The sequence below is a fragment of the Oryctolagus cuniculus genome, chromosome 11 (assembly GCF_051225735.1).
Source record: "Oryctolagus cuniculus isolate XC-2025 breed Fujian yellow rabbit chromosome 11, ASM5122573v1, whole genome shotgun sequence".
Classification (NCBI taxonomy): Eukaryota; Metazoa; Chordata; class Mammalia; order Lagomorpha; family Leporidae; genus Oryctolagus; species Oryctolagus cuniculus.
Window position 1 is genome coordinate 121006093 of NC_142877.1, and position 18908 is coordinate 121025000.

Consider the following 18908-nt stretch of genomic DNA (forward strand, 5'->3'; position numbering starts at 1 on the left):
TTTTTTTTTTTTTCTTAAGATTTATTTAAAGGCAGAGTGTCAGAGAGACCTTCCATCTCTGGTTCCCTGTCCAGATAGCCACAAGAGTTGGGTCTGGGTCTCCCACCTGGGTGGCAGGGCCCAAAGCACGTGGGCCGTTTTCTGCTGCCTTCTCAGAGGCAATCCAAGGAGCTGCTGAGAACAGAGGCGCCAGGCCTCCGACACCGGCTCCAGTATGCGATGCTGGCGTCACCAGTGGCTCCTCATGCTAAGTCTGGTGAGAACCTGCGAGAGTTCCCACGCGCCAGGCCCGGGGCAGGGTCCTGGGCAGACAGAGTTCTAGAAGCTGGGGTGTGCGGGGCAATGCTGGCGGCAACGGGGCTTCACAACAGGACTCTGCTGTCCCCACCAGGGAGGTAGGACCGTCCCGAGGGGCCCTTCCTTCTTCCCCGCTGCGGTTTCCAAGCAACACAGGACTCAGCCAAGGAGGTGGGAGCCATGGTCGCCGGACTTCCGGGTGGGGCGGAGCCAGTCAGCTGCGCGGAAGCAGCGCGCTTGCGCCCTGGGCCCGCTCCTGGGCGTTCCCACTACAATCCCCAGGATGCACTGGGCGCGCCAACCCTTTCAAACCGACCAATCGGCACCCGCGTCTTCCGGCGGCGCGTTTAAATCTTTTGCGTGGTGGGGGCGAGTGCTTCTTCGTCGGCCGCTCATCGTGAGGGCAGCGTCGGACCCAGGTTAGGGGGCCCGGCGCGGGGCAACGTCGTGCGGGCGGTTCTCGGTGCCGTGCGGAACGCGGCCTCGCGCCCCCGGGGCCCGGCCTGGCCTGCGCCGGGGCCCTCGCTGCCCGGCAGAGCCCAGCTGCCGGCCCCAGCCTGAGCGCCGCGTCCCCTCATCCGCGCCGTCGCCTCGCCGGGGCGGCCCGCTGCTCCCTCAGCTCCGGGCCTGGCGGCGCTCGGGCCCGCGGCGGCCCCGGGGTGCGCTCGGCCCAGGCGGCCTCGGCGCCGCCCGCGGCTCCCGCACCGGCTCACCCGGCCCTTCCTCCCCGCAGGGACCGCCTCAGCCGCGTCCGGGGACCCAGGGCACGGCGGCGCCCTGTCTCGCTCTGGCCGGCGGGCGAAGCGCAGATGGACGTCCCTGAGGAGGAAGGTAGGGCCCGGGTGTGCCGCGCGCCGTTCCGGGCGGCAGCTTGTCCGCTTCTGCCCTCAGTGCCCTGCACCCTGGCCCCGCGCACCTGTGTCCTGGAGGGTGCTTGCACGCACGCACGCACTTGAAGTGGCTCCACCGCAGGGATTCTCCTCAGTTCAATTTCTTTTTTCAAGATTTATTTTATTCATTTTTAGAAGTACAGAGAGAAGTAGAGCCAGAGAGAGAGAGAGAGGTCTTCCATTCTGATTCACTCCCCACATGACCGCAACGGCCATAACTGAGCTGATCCGGAGCCAGGAGCTTCCTCCGGGTTTCCCAGGCGAGCGCAAGAGCCCAAAGATTTTGGGCAACGTCCACTGTTTTCCCAGGCCATAGCTGAGAGCTGTGGCGGAAATGGAGCAGCCAGGACTCCAACCGTTGCCCATGTTGTTTGGCCATTTGGGATAGGCCAGGCCTTCAACCCCCTGCGACACAGTGCCGGCCTCCTCCGTTTGATTCGCGCCTAAAACGACACCTGACGTTCGGTGGGCACCCGAGGGTTTGTTCAGTTGAGTGTGATGTTTTCTTTCGTTCGATTTTTTCTTAATGATGTGGTTTATGTATTTGATCGACAGAGTTACAGAGAGAGGTAGAGACCAAGAGGGAATGAGAAGTCTTCCATCTGCCGGTTCACTTCCCAGGTGGCCACACTGGCAGGAGCTGAGACCATGGGAGCCAGGAGCTGCTTCTGGGCCTCCCATCTGGGACGTGAGTGCAGGGTGCATCCTCCGCTGCTGTCCCAGGCCCATTAGCAGGTAGCTGGATCGGAAGTGGAGCAGCTGGGACTTGAACAGGCGCCCGTATGGGATGCCAGCACTGCAGCAGAGCCGGAGCTTTGACCCGCTGCACCACAGCACTGACCCCATTTCCTGCCATTGTTTAGCTGACCCTGCCTTAGTTGTTTCCTTGTGTGAGAGAGTGCATCTGCTGGTTCATTCCCCAGATGCCAGCAGTGACTGTTGGGGCTGGGCCAGGCAGAAGCCAGGAACCAGGAAGTCGATCCAGGACTCCCGAGTGGGTCATGGGAACCTAGTTTGTGGAGTCACCATGGCTGTCTCCCAGGTGCGCATCAGCAGGAAGCTGAGTGGGAATGGGCGCTGGAGCCAGGTGGAGACCCAGCTACTCAAGGGACGCGTCCCCCTCGTGCCTTCCCTGCCAGAAACGCCCGCCCCGAGGGTTTCTTTTTGGCTGTCTGTTTCTATGTCTTGTGTAGGATCCTGGGGACTGCGTGTGTGAGTGGGTGGGCAAGCCGGCAGGCGAGCCTGGCTGTAACTGTTTTCCTGCCGTGCCCTTGTCTGGTTTGCTTATCAAAAGGACGGTGCAACCACAGAAAGTGAGTCTCCTCAGTGTCTGGGGGATGGATTCCAGGACACACGCCGCCTCCCCCAGCCGCGGGCACACAATCCACAGATGCTCCGAGCCCCGTGTGATAGGACGTGGCACTTGCCTATCATGCGTGTACGTCCTCGTGAGCACTGTAAGTCACGTGACAAGCATAGTTATCACCCTGTATGGTCTAGGGACTAGTAACAAGGATGAGTCTGCACATGTTCAGTGCAAGCACGATTTATTTTCTTGGAGGTGTGTCCACCTGCAGGTTAGGCTCTCACCGCCCTGCCTAGTGCCATCCTGAGGGCAGCTACCACGGACCTGGACTCTGCCTGGCACCTGGTGCAGAAGGAACAGACAGCCCAGCGCCACTTACAGTCAGTCAGAGTAAAGATTGGTGCTTTTGCTCCTGGTCTGTGATTCATTTTTCTACACCAGACAGTTGGAAGTTTCCGAAAGTGAGGAATTGGCACTGTTCCTTAGCATTTCCATGTTTGCTGTTCCGGATCCATGAGAGACTTGTGCTGTCTGTGCCCTTGAAGTGAGGTTGGGCTCAGAGACTCGCTGGGCCAGTGAAGCAGGCCTGTTGTGTGCTGGGTGCCTCTGGGAGAGTCTTTGAGAACCTGCATGGGGTTTGCTCCTTCCCCTGTGTCTTGCCATGAGACTAGCCAGAGTGTGCATGAGGAGGCCTGGGAGGAAGGTTGAGTGGGAGATGGGAGTGTGCCTTTGTTGTGCGGAGCCAGCTGGGCTTCCCGGGGTTTGTGTTCCCTCAGCAGGAGGTGGCTTATCTGAACCAGGGTAGAGTCTGCAGTGTCCTGATGTCCCTTAGCCCCCTGATTGAACCTTGTGCTGCCTTTTGGGTTGAGATGGCCGTTTCCTTATGCGATGAAATGTGTCTGTAGGGCCTTTAAAGTGGAGAAGGTGGGTAACATTATCATAGCTTCTTCACATATATGGAGGGAATCGTAGGGTTTTCTCATGGTCACTGTTCGGTATGTAATTTAACCATCTTAGGGTCCTGAGATGAACTGAGCTTGGTCATACTGTATTAATATTCTTTCAATGTTTGTTGGATTCTCTCTGCTCATATTTTTGTTTAGGATTTTTGTGTAGAAATAAGTGAGCCTGGTCCTTTCTTTACTGAGCAAACGTAATTGGTTTTTAGTCATGTGCTGGCTTCATGGGAGTAATTTGGAAGCTGTTTTTTTCTAGCCTCTGGAGCTGGGTGGGAATATTTAAGGCCCACAGAAGGTATTTGTTCTGGCCCCAGAAGGCAACCCCTGGGGGGACTTAAGACTCCTTTTTAAGTTGATCATCTTGTATGGCCCACAGATGGTGTTGTAAACCTCCAGTTGGCTCTTGGCAGAAGAGGTTATCCAGCTATGCTCTGGAATAACAAATAATACTGGAATTTTGAGTGTTTTTGGCACCTGTGCTTTTTAAAAGATGTTATCTCAGGGCTGGTGCTGTGGAGCTGCGGGTTAAAGCCCCAGCCTGCAGCACTGGCATCCTCTATGTGCACTGGTTCAATTCCCAGCTGCTCCACTTCTGTTCTAGCTCCCTGCTGATATGCCTGGGAAAGCAATGGAAGATGGCCTGGGTACTTGGGCCCCTGAACCCCCATGAGAGACTGGTAAGAAGCTCCTGGCTCCTGGCTTGGGATCAGCTCAGCTCCAGCCATTGCAGCCATTTGGGGAGTGAATCAGGGAATGGAAGATCACTTTCTCTCTGTCTCTGTCTGTAACTCTTGTCTTTCAAATAAATAAATCTTTTTTAAAGAAAAAATAAGTTAGTAGCTCTTTAATTAGTTTCTCCAGTTTTATAAGTAACCTATTAAGATTTTTTTCTCTTTTCTAGAGTCAGCCTTCTAAATAAATAGAGATCATTGACATAGAAAAAGCAGATCCATTTCATCCATGTTCTCAAGCTTTGTGTGTAGAATCGAGCAGACTTGCGTATGAATCTTTTAATTTCTAGTTGTAGTTATTTTATTTTGTGCTCTTGTGCTTTCAGCCTTTTCCTTAATAAGGTAATTAGGACCATTTAGTTGATTAATTAGGGCTTAATGGGATATTGACATCTTTTCAAGTTTTATGATTTCAATATGCATGCTGCATTATTTATTAAGGTCTAATAAGCTATGATTTGGGAAAGTGCTATGCAAACTTTAGTATTCAATTGTCGCTTCAGTGCATGTCAATAACCTTTAGCTGGACACTGGGGAATCTGTTATCTCAGAGGAGGTCCCAGTCTTGCTGGGGTCTCCCAGGCTGCATCAGCATTTAAAGTCCCGAGGCTAAGGCAGCAGGAGAGATGAGGTCCGGGTGCTGTGGGGGCTCTGGGGAGGCCTGCGCCTATCTTGGGAACTGGAAAAGGAACAGCTGTAACAGCCGAGGGCCCCACAAGCTCAGAGCCTGAGTCTCTTAGAAGGAGCTGGGCAGACAGGTGTGCTGAGATGTGGGTGGGGTGGGGTAGAAAGCACACTTTTCTTTGGAGGTTCGGGGCGGGCTTGAAGAAGCCTTGATGGTCCAGAACGCTTCCTGAGTCCCTACTGTGCACCTAACACGTGACTTCAGTGGTAAAGATGAGCAGTGCCTGGTGGGTTATAAGAGGGGATTTCATTCTAGGGGAGCCAGGCAGGGGCAGGGGGGTGTTTGGAAAAAGCTCTCTACCTGAAAATGACTTATCTTTCCTTGAGAAACTGGTTGAATGATTCGGTGCATGTATTTTCGATTGTATCTTAAAATAATGACTTATATGAGGTTTTGGGTTGGCCTAACAAACACAGAATGGCTGATGCATTTTTAAAGTGAACAAAAATAATGTAATATGGAGCACCCTGTGAAGATATAAGTAAATTGACATAATGACAGATTATGCTTTTGGGGTGAAATTTCATAATAGCTTTGAGAACTATAGAGCCTGGTGATGTTTCCCTCGTTCCTTCCCCAGGCATCCTGCTTTTGACTGATGAAAAATTTGACTTCGATCTCTCATTGTCTTCTTCAAGGTAAACAAAGGAGTTTTCTTCCCTGGCCTTGGGCATGAACACATTTGGTTAAGTCTTTTATTTAAATGCCACTGTTATTAATCATTTTTTCTTGAAAAATAGTGCAAATGAAGACGATGAAGTGTTTTTTGGGCCTGTTGGGCATAAAGAAAGATGTATTGCTGCCAGCCTAGAACTCAACAAGGCAAGTCCAGGCCCACCTCCTCTGCCAGCATCTGGAGGCCCCTTTGCATGGAGCCCCCTGGCCGGGGAGAAGTTCGTGGAGGTCTACAAGGAAGCGCGCTTGCTGGCCTTGCAGATAGAGAGCAGCAGCAGGAACAGGGCAGCCCACATGTCCAAGCCCCAGGACGCCGGGAGCCTGGGTGTGGAAAGATTCCTACAGGAGTCACAATTAAAAGTGAGCCTCTTTGAGAAAGAAAAGGAAAAGGAGAAGAGTCCCAAGTCACTTAAAAGGGAGACTTACTACCTGTCCAACAGCCCCTTGGTGGGACCACTGCTCTTGGACAACCAGCCCTCCATGAGTGAGGCCCCGCGCCCGACCCGGCCCAGCTCTGCTGCCCAGGTCGGCCCCGTCCAGTCACAGGGGCCATTGCACTCGTCTCGTCCTTGGTCAGGGCAGCCTGGTGCTGCCCACCCTCCCAACCAGGCAGTGGCACAGAAAAGGGTCCCCAGCAAACTGCAGCTGCCTCGAGCATCATCGTCTGTCAGAGGAAAGAGCCTCCACTCGGCCACCGAGAAGGTAGACAAAACCGTGCACCTGAACATGGCCCAGGAGCAAGACACTGCTCGCCCCTCGGGCCTATCCAGGGAGGCTGTGTGGGCAGAGCCCTGGCGGGGAAGACCTGGGAAGTGGCGGATGCAGTGACAGCGGGGGAGCTGGGCAGGCGTGTGCCGATGAAGGATGGCTTCTGTCCATTCTGGTTGGAATCCTTCTTTTTGTCTGTGGCAATGCTGGACAGTCCACCCGCTGGGGATTTTGTTTTCTGTAATGAGCAACCTCTTCCGCACCTTGTCTCTGGGAGAGCCGCTGGTCTTCCTCCCTGGCGGTGACTGCCTTACCTTGCTTCCCTCCTAGCATCCAGCTGGGCAGTGGCAGTTGACTGTCTGCCTATGGTGGCCTTCAGCCAACTGGAAGACTGGGGTGATGCTAAGAGAAGATGGATGTCAGCCTCTAGCGTGCTTGCAGGAGGCAGCGTAGGCAGAGTGGGCAGCGCAGATGATCAAAGTTGTTCTGTTTTTATAGACCAGTTCCTGGGTGACAGCCAAATGGGAATGACCCTCTGTGTGCTTGTTAGGTTTAGGAGGATGTAAAATGCCCAGCAAGGGACTGGAAATTCCTTTGGCCCACTGCAGGCCCCTCTCCCAGCCAAATGACTCCTTATGTCTGAGGCTGGAATGCCAGAGAAGGCTTTGTGCATGTAGCACAGCTAGACTTGATTTCAAAATAATTTAGGGGAGGTATTGCTAAGTTATCTGCCCCCAGACCAGCTCCCCCTCTGTCACTCCTCAAAGTTCTGTGTGTGTGTAGCAGAGGGGAACGCAGGACAGGCTCTGAGTGGTTAGTGCACAGGGATACGGGAGAGGTGCGTGTAGGGCATGGGTACACGGGGAAGCGTCTGTGTGTACTGGGCAAAGGGACACGGGGCAAGGTGTGTTTGTAAGTCACAGGGACACGAGGCAGGGTGTGTGTGTCATGTCTGGCCGTGCTGACTTGGGAGAGGTGAAGGCACTTGAGCAGGGGCCGTTGAGGCAGGCGTGCAGCATCGGGAGGTAATGGGGCTGTGCTACACAGCGTGGTTGAGGACCCGGCAGTTCTCACCTTTCAGATTTAAATTTTTCAGCTCAAGAAAGAGCTACCGACTAGTCCATCCAAGACAAAAACCCTAAAAGGAAAGGAACCCTGCAGGGAAGCACCCCCTGACCAACCTGGCATGGCTCTGGACACGGCCAGTTTGCCGGCCAGTGGAAGCCACCTGGTGCAAGGCAAGCGATTGCTCTCTGTTCCTCCCAAGGTGAGTGCCCCCAAGTTGTGGGTGGCTGGGAACTGGAGTCCTTGGGAATAGGGGGCGGTTTCTGTGCAAGCGGCGTATCTTGGTTCAAACTCAGGAGAGTTGGGGTCGGGTCCCCCAGAGGCAGCTCAGCAAATGCCTGCAGAGAGGCCAGGCCTACCCTCCACCACCTGGGGGCTGTGTGGGTCGAGGTGGCGGCCTCTCTGAGTGTCACTTTGCTAGGACGGGATGTCCTCTTCTCTCACGAGCCCCTGTATGAAGGACACAGGGGCTTGGTGCTTTGGAACCCACAGCTCTTAAGGCCTACAGGCATCCACATCTTTACCCTTTATTTCCTGGTCCTGGTGGTCCAGCCAAGCTCTGTCTGTGTAAGACTACTGTTGGCAACCCCAAGGCTGGGTCTGTAGCAGCTCACTGGGGGACACTGGATTGGGCCCACATCTATGTTGCACCCAGCTCCCCATGCATCTCACGCCAGGCACTTGGCGTTCTACTTGCCTTTCTTCCTTAGATTCAAGATGTTATGGACAAAAATTATTTTAAAATCTGACTTTCGCAGAAATCGGTAGTGGGTAGCTAGTGAACTCTGCCAATTCTGTTTCACATGTAGCACACAGGGACTCGGGGCAGGATGTGTACATGCGTAGCTGATTCTGTTTTGCTCTTGGCTGGTTTGCTGATTCCATCTTGGAATGTTCCATCTCAGTCAGGGCTGAGGAAGAGCCTGTTGAAACCACCGGGCTGCAATCTGGCCAGGAAGTCCTCTTCGTCAGGCTCTGTTTCCAGTGAGATGTCCGGTGCGTGTGTGTCTCCAGCGGTAGGCAAAGGTAAGCAGCTGGCACCTCGTGTTAGACCCACGCCAGCCAGGAGACCAGGACCCTGTCCCTTCCTCGAGGTTGCACAGCGGGACATCTTGCTGGCCTGCTCTGTGCTGCTGATGCTGAATGCAGGCAGGGAGGATGCTGGCTGCCCCTGCCTTGGAGTGTTTCCCTCCAGGGAGGAGAGGCTTGTTGGGGCACAGGCAGTGGGGAAGTGCAAGTGCACCCAGTGCCTCAGAACACAGGGTGCGTGGCGTGGCCCCAAATTGCCATTCTCAGACAAGGGTTCAAACAGGAGCAGTGTCATTGGAATCTCCCAAACCTGTTCCAGTTTAGGCTGGGTTTTCGCTTACTGAGCCAAGGCTGCCATCTAGTGGGAAGGAGAAGAAGCCCTCCTGGGCTGTGGGAAAGGCTTCCCCTTCAAGTGGTGCCTGCTGCATGGGCTGCATGGGGCGGCGTGATGAGGGTTTTGTTTTCAGTGTGAAGAGTGTGAACTCTCCAGCTGGGCCGATGTGATTTGGCGTCCTGACTCTGCCAGTGCTTCAAAGGAGTTTGGGTCCTCATCTCCACCACTGAGACGCAGTACCCACCCTGTCGTGCGCTGTGAGCATGAGGGGCCTGCCCCTCTGGGGCACGCACGGGTGCTCTCCTGAGACCATGGAAGGGATAGGAGTGTTTGGGGTGCTAATTCAGCACGTCAGCCCCATGTGTTTGCTGTTTGTGTTGCAGTGGGAATTGGATGAGGTATCTGATGTGTGTGTCATTCTCTCTTTTAAGATTTATTTATTTATTTGAGTTACAGAGGGAGAGGAAGAGAGAGATCTTCCATCTGCTGGTTCACTCCCCAGATGGATGCAATGGCCAAGCCAAAACCAGGATCTTCTTCCAGGTCTCCCACATGGATGGCAGCCCACTTGGGCCATCTTCTGCTGCCTTCCCAGGCCGTTAGCAGGGAGCTGGAGTGAAAGTGGAGCAGCCAAGGCACAAACAGCACCCATATGGGATGTTGGCGTCACAGGCAGTGGCTTTACCTGCTTTGCCACAGTGCCAGCCCCATCTTTCTCTTTTGTACAAAACAGGATCTCTAGGCTCAGATAAGATCATGTGTGGGGAGAAACTTGTAAAACTGTTGGGCTTTGCAAGCTAGAGCATTGATTATCTTCTTGGAGTTTTTCTTTAAAAATCCTGTTATCAGATTGGTGCACTGGGTGTATTGGTAGCCAAGTAGTTATCACCCTCGTTTATCTGCTGTTCTCTTTCAAATAGCACATATGATTAGTGGGATGCATCTCCACTCCCCACCTTCCTGACTGGGTAAGTGGTACCTGTGACTAGACTTGAGGTGTAGCCAGTGGATCTAGGCGAGTTGAAAACACCTGTGCTGCCATATACCTTGGCAGTCAGGCCGAGAAGCAGAACCTTAGACTCCTCCCAGGGAATGCCTCAGGCAGCCTGGCTGTCTGAGGGACACAGGGACTGTTGTTCATGTACTACACGTTGAGTCGGGTAGCTAAATGTGCGCATATCCCATGTGTTTGTTCAGTAGCTTTGTAGGTGAAGAGTAACGTAAGCTTGAGTGGTGACCAGACGGTGTGTGTCTCCTTTTCCAGCTAAACGAAGGGAATTTACAAGCGTTCCTGCCCACAGCTCCTTGCCTCTGTCAAACACTGGCAAGTTGGGCAGAACAGGCCCCAAGGCACCGCACCAGTCTCTGCCAGCAGCAGGTACCGACATTGCTGAGTGCACCACGGAGCAACCCACAGTGCCCACCACAGCTGCTGCCACCCAGCCCCAGACCCCAGGAGGTAGAGACCCGAGGCTGGACTCTAATTCTATTCTGTCGGAATCATCTCAACTGAATAAAACTGGAAGTATAAGAAGGCGAGATTCCCATCTAAATTCTGCAACAAAGGTTATGCCTACTCCTACAAATCCATTTAAAATTCCTAAGTCTTCTATTGGTAAGTAATAGAGAAATTTTAATGCATTTTTTAAATATTGAAATTTCATTTAAAGCTTTGTGGACCGCAACATGGGTGGGTTGTGTCTTGGCCTTCTGTGTTCTCCCATTGTGCTGGACAAGAAGTGTCGGGGTTCAGTCCTCAAGTGACATGTGCCTACTCTGTGGCTGCAGGAAGGGTTTTATTTCATCATCATTTCCAGTGAATTCTTTATTGTATACTTTTAAAAAAATGTTTACTTATTTTCAACTACTTGAAAGGCAGAGAGAGAGATCTTCCATCCACTGGTTTACTCCCCAGATTTCTATAACAGCCAGGAGCCAGAACTCCATCCGGGTCTCTCACATGGGTGGCAGGAACCCAATCATTTGGGCTGTCGTCCCCTGCTTCCAAGGCACATTAGCAGGAAGTTGGATTGGAAGCGGAGTAGCTGAGACTTGAACCAGCACTCCAGTATGGGATGCAGGCATCCCAAGTTGTTTAACTTGCTGCACCACAACCCAGCTCCTGTTATTATTTGGATGGAGATTTTCTTTGTGTTTATCCTGCTTGGGGTTTCTTGACCTCTTTTGATCTTCAGGTTGATATAGGAGGGGTCCAGAAGTGCAGCGGTTTTGGGGCAGAGGGGACAGCTGCAGGGCAGTGGGCTGGACTCCTTGAAGCACCTACTGAGGAGGGGGCCCTGTGTAGCTGAGGTCAGGGGGCTCCACAGGGTGTGTTTGACTTTGTAAGATGTTGCACTGGGGGCCTGGCCCATGGTGCTTATGGCTGACTTTCGTGCTATTTGGGATGTGCTCAATTGTGAACTGGTTCACGTGGCGCTGTGCTGTAGAGGGCATGGTGGGGACACTGGACGTCTGGAGCCCACTGTAGGTCTTGGCTCAGTGACTGGTGAGCCCGTGCCCTCTGAGCCTGCCTCTCTGCACCTTGTGAGTGTCACATGGGGCCATGCACCCTGAGGTGCTTTGGCAGCCATGAAACAGCACGTGCGCAGTGTAGTGTACTCCTGTCCTGGCAGTGTCACAGAAGGAAGATTAAGGTCTTTGTGGACACTCGGGCTCGCCTGGGAATCCAGCCACATTACAGTGTTGTTTCTGACGTTGGGCGCCCGGGAGTGTGGGAACTGAGTGACAGACAGGCTCCGCTGGAAGGGACTCTCCATGGGAGTTGTGTTGCTTCCTGTCGACTCTTCCCTGTGTCCATCACTGAGAGGCCAGCCTTGCCGTGTCTGGACTCCCTGTGTAGGGCATGCGTGCTGACACTCCTGCTGCTGGCAGGTTCTCCCCACGTGACCTCCTGCCCGGGGTCTGTACTCTGTGGTGCCATCTGCCCTGCAGGTTGGGCACGGGGAGCCATTTCAAGGAGAATTACCCACTTGGTGAGTCCCCAGACAGTGGAGTGCCCCATGACCCACTTGTGGCTGACACACTCGCTTCCTCTCTCGGTCTTAGGTGGTTCCCCGGATGGTACAACACCAAAGTTCTCTCGGACGCAAAGGCCGCAGTCCTGTGTGTCGGCTGGAAGGTAACTGCCGTTGGTCTGCTTCCTTCTCATGTTACTGTGATAACTCCTAAGGTGCCTGCTGACTCCTGAAAGGGCCTCCTTGGGTCTGCTCACTGCTCCCTGGCCTGTGGCCTGACCTTAGCAGTAGCCTTTGGGTGCGGACTGAGCTCCCACTGTAGACCTCAGCCACCCTGAGTCGTCTGCATGGTGTATCGCAGCTCCTTCGGCACTGTTAAAGCTGCCTGTGCCGGGCCCCTCCTGGCCACCTCATTCAGCTGGACTTGTGTGGAGCCCGGGGACTGGATCTTGTAAATGCTTCCAGAAGAACCTACCCTGTGCCTCAGGCGAAGATTCCTGGCATGGGCAGCTTTGCAGACTTAGGTGTGAACCCACATCTCCTGGTCTGTGGTCAGTGCAAGTTACTGAGCATTTCTGACATTGTTTCAGTGGGTGATCCCAAGCAGAGTCAGACAGATAGTACAGGTCGTAAGAAGATGCACACATGGCCGACCCTTCCCCTGACTGTCCCTGCTAAAGACGGAGTGGCACAGGAAACCTCACACCCACAGTCTTAGCCTTAAAGTATCCTGTGTGGAGCTGGGGGTGGAGGCGAAGGAAGGACACTCATGCCCGCTGGAGTCACATGGCCGGGGCGGGACTCTGCTGCGGACTATGCAGGGATGGGATTGGCAGGATAATCACTGGTCTAAGACGCCAGAGAGTTGAACCTCTGGTTCCGCCGTGCACTGCGTGAGCCGTCTGCAAATCTTCCGGGTTTTAATTTCCTCTGCTGGGGTGCACTTCATGGGGTGAGGCCAGATGAGTGCTTTATAGCAGCAGCCACACTGCAGCTGAAGGCATGAACCCAAGCTAGACAGCCCCTTATGCCTCACGTGCCCGCACCTCACTTTCTCGCCTGTGGAAAGGGAAGTTAGCTCCTGCCTCCCAGGCCTACTTTGAGGATTATCCAACATGCTCCACAGTCTGAAACTTTGTGAGTGCCGATGTGATACCAAACCAGAACATTGCACAGCTGACCTCACAGGACAGGTCACGGTCAAAGTGCAGGCAAACTAAAAATAGTATAGAAAATGACTTTCAGGCTGTGGGTAAGGTATGCATGAAACTTAAATGAACTCCATGTTTATACATGGGTCCCATTTGTATGTGCAGATATTCCCTAGCCCCCAAAACTCTGGAAACTGGAGCATTTCTAGTCCCAAAGAGTTGATAAAGGCTCCTCAACCTGTGCTTTTATTTGTTGTCACTGGGGTTTGTGTGGCGCTGCCAGCACTCACGGTGAGGAAGGGGACAGTGATCCAGATCAGCCGCAGCAAAGGCGGGGGTGGGGTGGAGGGTAACTGCCCCTGCTGTCTGTCAGTTACGTGAGTTACTGTCTGTTCAGACTCGTGGGAAGAATGGAAAACTTGCCCTTCTCGAGTGACAGACTCGTCACCTGTACGTCACCCGCGGGCTCCATGCTGAGAGTACATCCTCGACTCGTCTAAGGCAGGGTTTCAGTCCTGAGCTTCCGTAACAAAAACACCACGTCCCGGCTAAAGCAGCAGACATTTATCTCTCACAGCTGTGGCGGCTGAGCGGCAGCCTCGGTGGCTGGTCAGGGCTTCCTGTGGCATACGTGGTGCCTCCTCGTGTCTGCGTGGTGGAAGGGTCAGAATCCCTCCGACATCTTTTGTTGGGCACTGAGTCTATGGTGAGGGCCCTGCCCCTATGACCTAATCACCCAAAGGCTGTCTGCTAACATCATCACCTCAGGGGGTGGGGCTTCAGCATAGGAATGTGGGGGACACAAACATCCAGTCTCCAGCAAATAACAGTCAGCTGGGTGCCGGCTCTTAGTTATCAGCGACAGCCAAACGCAGCGGCAGGCAGGACCTGTTGGTCACGAGGGCTGAGTGCTGCTGAGGACTGCGAGTCACTGGGCAGCCAAGCGCCCAGCTCCTGACTCCACCCCTCTGCTCTGCTCACATCTGCTGCCAGGACCTGAAGCCACGGCAGAGACCCGCTTGTCCACTCGATTGCCGGCCTGCTCTGTGGGCTCTGCGCTTTCTTCTGGGAATATTTAGGACACCATCTAAAGATGGAGCTCCTCCAAGTGTAGTCCCATCCGTACAGTGCATCACAGTTTGATCAGATTGTTTCTAGTTAACCCACGAGGAGAGAGGGGGAGGCATTACCCAGGCCAGGGTTGCGTGGTGAGTTGGCAGACGCTCTGAGCTCTGCCGTCCCTGGAGTCCCCAGTGCAGAGGACAGAGTTCACACTGGCCTTGCTGGCTGGGATCTTGTCTGTTGAAATCACCGACTTCGCACTGCATTCTCATGTCGGCTGTGTGATCAAGTTTCAGTTTTCCAGGTTGTCTGCTCAGGACCCCCATTTTGTCCTTGCCAGGGCTGTTGTCCATAGCACTCCTGTGAGATGCTCCTTGGGGCTGGCTTCACCAGGCCTGGCCAGCAGTTCACGGCCTCCCCTGAGCTCAAGGCGCATGTCATCCTTGCCCACACCCACTGGCCGCCGCCTCTCCAGCCTTGCATGGGATACCCCAAAGACTGTGCCCAGGGCCCTGGTCTCACCCCTGCCTGTGCCTACTCGGCGACTTTCTTCAGAGCCCCGGAAGAAATCTGCAGTGAGGTAAGAGATAAGGGTTGCAGGAAGTTTGCCTCAAATCCATACAACCTAGAGAATCTGTCCGGACTAGAAAGGCTGCACACGGAACGGCTGGGCTGGTGGTCAGACCTGTCCCCGTGGTGGGGACAGGAGCCCGGCCGCTACTCCCTTGAGAGGAAGGGATGGCACTTGCTTGTTCCTCTGTGAGTGCTTCTCACCTGACGTCACTGCGGGGTCAGGCTGTGGTCGGGCAAGTGAGGGAGGAGGCCTTACCCTGCCCACACCATCTGGTGTGCCCTGGCCGTTGTGCTGCTTGGGCCTGTACGCCGTAGCAGCGTGCCTGGGTTTGAGTCGCAGCTCCACTCCTGGTCCGAGCTTTCTCCTGAAGCCCCTGCGAGGCAGCAGGTGATGGCTCAGGTGGTCAGATTCTTGCAGCCATGTCGGAAGCCTGAGCTGAGTTCTGGCTCCTGGCTTCCGCTGGGCCCAACTCCGCCTCCTGTAGGCTTTTGGGGAGTGAAGCAGTGTGTATAGGAGATCTGTCTCTGCCTCTTAAATAGAAAATATAGTTAATTAAAAAATATAAAAGACCCAGTATGTAAATACTTAGCATTATGTGTTTGTAAGAGTTAAATTTTTACGTTGCTATGAAACCTTTAAAACATTGAAAAGAAGATAGTCTGTATGAATTTACGGACTGCTGTTTTCCTTGGTTTCCTCGCATAATGCAGTTTCCAGCCTGCAGGTACTCAAGGGCCCAGGGCGACGGAGAAGTCCAGCCCAGGCACTCACGTCACTGTCTATTGGGAAGGGTCACGGAACGAGTATTTACTGATGGCAGGCATGTCACCGGGGGTGGCAGGCACAGGCTAGTGCATGCCTAGGGTTGCCTCTCCAGGGTGCCAGGCCAGGCCTCCTGAGGAAGCAGCAGGGTGGGGGCCCCGGGGATGGAGGCAGAGTCTCTGCTCCTTCCCAGGAGACACTGGGCAGACGCCTTCTCACTGGGGAGTGCCAAAGATAAAAGGCACACAGGGGTCCCACACTGGTCCGGTGTGAGCTGAAAGGCACCCTGGAAGTCACTCAGCCCCACTTTGAGAGCCAGGAGACCCCACCAGAGGAAGGACGCCCCGCCGCATGGGGCACTGCTCTGGAAACTCAAGTCCCTGCCCAGCCTCTCCTCTCACAGAACTGAACCGACAACGACAACGTGGAGGGCTGACTCTGAGCCTGGAGCGAGGTCGCCAGAGGGAAGGTTATCTCCACATCCATCTGCTGTGCCTCAAGCGCTTAACTTTTCTCCAGAAAAAAGCGATTTTACTCTTCCAAAAAGCACCAGCACTGAAGCAACTCTGGATGAAGCAAAGTCAAGTGCAGATGCGCGCCCTGGAGAGGTAGGCACGGTAGCTGTGTTATCTGAGGTGCATGGCCGGTGGGGGGGAGGCCCCTGCAGCACTTCAGCCTGTGACCTGGGCCTGCAGCGCCAGCTGACCCGAGGCGGGCAGTTGGGAAAATGCAACCCTTTCCCCTGTATTCCTCCCAGGCAAGGATCAAAGGGCAGGAGTGGGGAGCTGTGTTGACTGCAGTGGGATGGGCCAGACAGGCAGGTGGGCAGTGCCTGGAGGGGAGACAGCTTCCTCCTGCCCAGGGCCCGCTGAGCCCCTCCCCTGGCTGCCCCCTCCAGGCCCTTCTCGTGGACATCAGGCTGGACCAGCTCACCATCACCATGGAAGCGGAAAGCAGAGCCCTCTGTGACCGCCCTCTCATCGACTTCTGCAGCACCCCAGAAGGCAGCGTGGCTCTGGGGTCTGAGAGCCGACCTCTGATCGACCTCATGACAAACACCCCAGACCTGAGTGGAGGTGTTCCGTCTAAACCTTCACAGGTAGTGGGGCAGGTAAGGAGTGGCTGGAGATGAGTGTTCACTTCAGCTCTGCCTGTGCTCTCCCTGCCTATGCTCTCCCTGGCTTCTGTTCCTCTGTCAGAGAAACCTGGGGTGGGAAACTCGCTGTGTTCAAACAGGCACCAAGACAGTGCAGGGTCCAAGCAGTGTGTTAACGCCAGCGGGCTCAGCTGGAACCCCTTCCTAGAACTTCCTAGGACTGAGCAACAGTCCACAGCTTACAGACTTACAGGTTCATCAGCAGCATCCCTGAGCCGTTAGAGCATTGGTGGGTTTAAATTGCAGCCTACATGACTTAGGACCACACTCCCAATGATCGGTGGGTCCCGCATGTTTGTAAAAGAGATACCTGGGCAGATTTATTAGGACAGAATTATGACTGGAGTTTACAGAACCAGAACTTAGGACGTCTTCCCTCCCTAGACAAGATCACAGTGGGCAGCTGCATTTCTTTCTTTGTCCCTGGTTGTGGCAGTATCTCTACACCCCATCCCGGGCACATCTGAGTAGGGCCATGGAAGGTCCTCGGGGCGGATGTCTCAGAATCCACCTCTAGGCCTCCTGCTGGGACCCTGTGAGCCCTGAGGTGGGTCCTCTCCCCACCGCAGCCCCCGCTGCCTCTGGCGTGAGGGAGCTGAGGTGTTGCAGGGCTGAGCCGTCAGTGTGACTGCTTCCCCTCCACTCTTCGGGCAGTCACTGAGGCTTCTCCGCACACCTCGCCGACCCGCTTCCCTGAGCACTTTGCCGGCTGAGCCGCGGCCCCGCCTCACCTGTTGCCCCGCTCTCTTCCAGCTCATTGACCTGAGCTCCCCTCTCATCCAGCTGAGCCCTGCTGCCGACAAGGAAAATGTGGATTCGCCACTTCTCAAGTTCTGACTGAAGACTCCTTGGCCTTTCGCTCTCTGCTAAAAGGACAGTTTGTCTTCAAGTGATTTTCAATCTTTGCAAACAAAATTTTAGGAGAAACTGTGTTTGGGGGAAAAAAAAAAAGCCCCTGCTCCAGTGCAGGGTCAACTCAGGGGTGGGGGCTAGTGCTGACTGCCAGGGTCTCCACTCCCCGCAGCACCCTCACCCCTACTTGGCCCCGGGCTGGAATGCAAAGCTGGAGTTGCTCTGAATTAGGAATTTTGTTTTGAATCTTTTGTATGTAAAAAGCAAGTGGCTATTTTTAAAGTTTGTATGAAAAGTTGAATCTTCAGATTTAAATTAAATTATAAAATAAATGCAAGCGTACTAAAGCATATCTTAGTTTTAGGCCCATCTTGATGTTTAAATGTGTAGCTATTTTGTCACTGCAATCAGTATGCAAGACTATCATTATCCAGAATTTTTTATAAAAGTGATTTTCAAGTGAGTGTGCATAAAAGTTTGTAACTGCAGAGCCGAGGCCCATCGCCAGATGCACTGGTCCCAAGTCCCAGGCAGCCGTAGGCACATGCGTTGTTCATCCACACCCAGGTGGTTCTGATGCCGTGGTCTCTGGACCCCACCTTGGGGAAAGAGGAGCATGGGCGATGAGGGCCCGAATGAGTGCTTGTGTCAGTCTGGGCTCGTGGCAGGGGCGTCACTGGGGCAGCGCCTGGCTACTTGGGCAGCCTGTTCCCTGTCTGAGCCCCTAATTCGTGCACACACCTCCTTATTGCGTGAGGACTTGGTCAGTGTGCACAGTGGCTTCACAGCGGACAGGAGAGTGACTGGCGAGGCTCCGTTTCAGACCCACTCCAGTGTTCCTGTGACATGCCAGATGCTCCCTCTGTCCAGAGTAGACTGTGTGTTGGCCTTTTGACTGTCTGGTTAGTGTGCTGCACAAACAGCCTTAGGACAGGCCGTGGTGAGCTGGAGTAGAGACCTGCAGGAGGGCCAGCAGCTGCTCGCCTCCAGGGGGAGGTACAGAATTCTAGAATCCCAAGGATCAGCCATGCAAGGAGCCTCTGGGCTGGCCCCTCGCTTGAGGGGAAAAGCAGAATCTGGAACTACTCCATTCAGTGAACACTCCCTGAGCTACTACTACAGGTGAGGCGGTCTCTTCCTGGGGAGCCTGGGGTACGAAGCCCATGCGTCCCCACCCTCTTCGGCTTAACACCTGGTGGGGCGAGGGCCACTAAATAAACTCTTCACTGTCTCCACCCTTCCCGTCCCCCTAGCCAGGCTCTCACTGGGACCAAGATGTGCCTGGACAGGTAAGAAGTGACCTGAATTTAATCCTCTCCAGGCACAGGAGAGGGCCCATAGGATCCCACCCTGGGGACAAGCAGGCCCTCTCCTGTCTGCTGTGGCCTGGACATACGGTGTCAGCCTGATGATGCTTCTTCCCCCATACTTCCTCCCCTGGCTCCAGGGCCCTAAATTCACCTCTCCCCGGAGAGATCATAGAAGAACTCAGGGAGGGAGGGGCTGGAACTTTATGCAAGGGCGTGAAGCACCTTGGCTGCCACTAGGGGGACCCCTTCTGGGCTGGAAGTCCAGCTCCCTGTAATTGTCGCATCTCATCACACTTGTAGGCAGTGTCCTCTCTTCAACATCACTGTTGGCAGGCAGCATTGGGATTGGGATGCCCCTGTCCTGGCCATGGCTGGTCCAGCTGGGGA

The 18908-nt window shown here is 54.4% G+C and overlaps 1 protein-coding gene across 10 annotated transcripts; it reads left to right on the forward strand.

Annotated features, from left to right (window-relative positions):
• On the forward strand, positions 1 to 17561 carry GTSE1 (G2 and S-phase expressed 1). Of its 10 annotated transcripts, none has more exons than XM_070053048.2 (13): positions 1 to 256; positions 392 to 716; positions 1031 to 1128; positions 5449 to 5506; positions 5609 to 6245; positions 7348 to 7518; positions 8222 to 8342; positions 9944 to 10294; positions 11746 to 11818; positions 14208 to 14447; positions 15592 to 15811; positions 16102 to 16314; positions 17113 to 17561. In XM_070053048.2, the coding sequence occupies exons 3-13, from the start codon at positions 1107 to 1109 to the stop codon at positions 17194 to 17196; spliced, it is 2190 nt and encodes a 729-aa protein (XP_069909149.1). In that variant the 5' UTR covers positions 1 to 256; positions 392 to 716; positions 1031 to 1106; the 3' UTR covers positions 17197 to 17561. The 10 variants fall into 10 exon arrangements, with proteins under 10 accessions (XP_069909149.1, XP_008249900.1, XP_089163883.1 ...); XM_008251678.5 differs by having other exon boundaries at positions 15607 to 15811; XM_089307757.1 differs by lacking the exon at positions 1031 to 1128 and having other exon boundaries at positions 39 to 256.
• The last annotated feature ends 1347 nt before the right edge of the window (positions 17562 to 18908 follow it).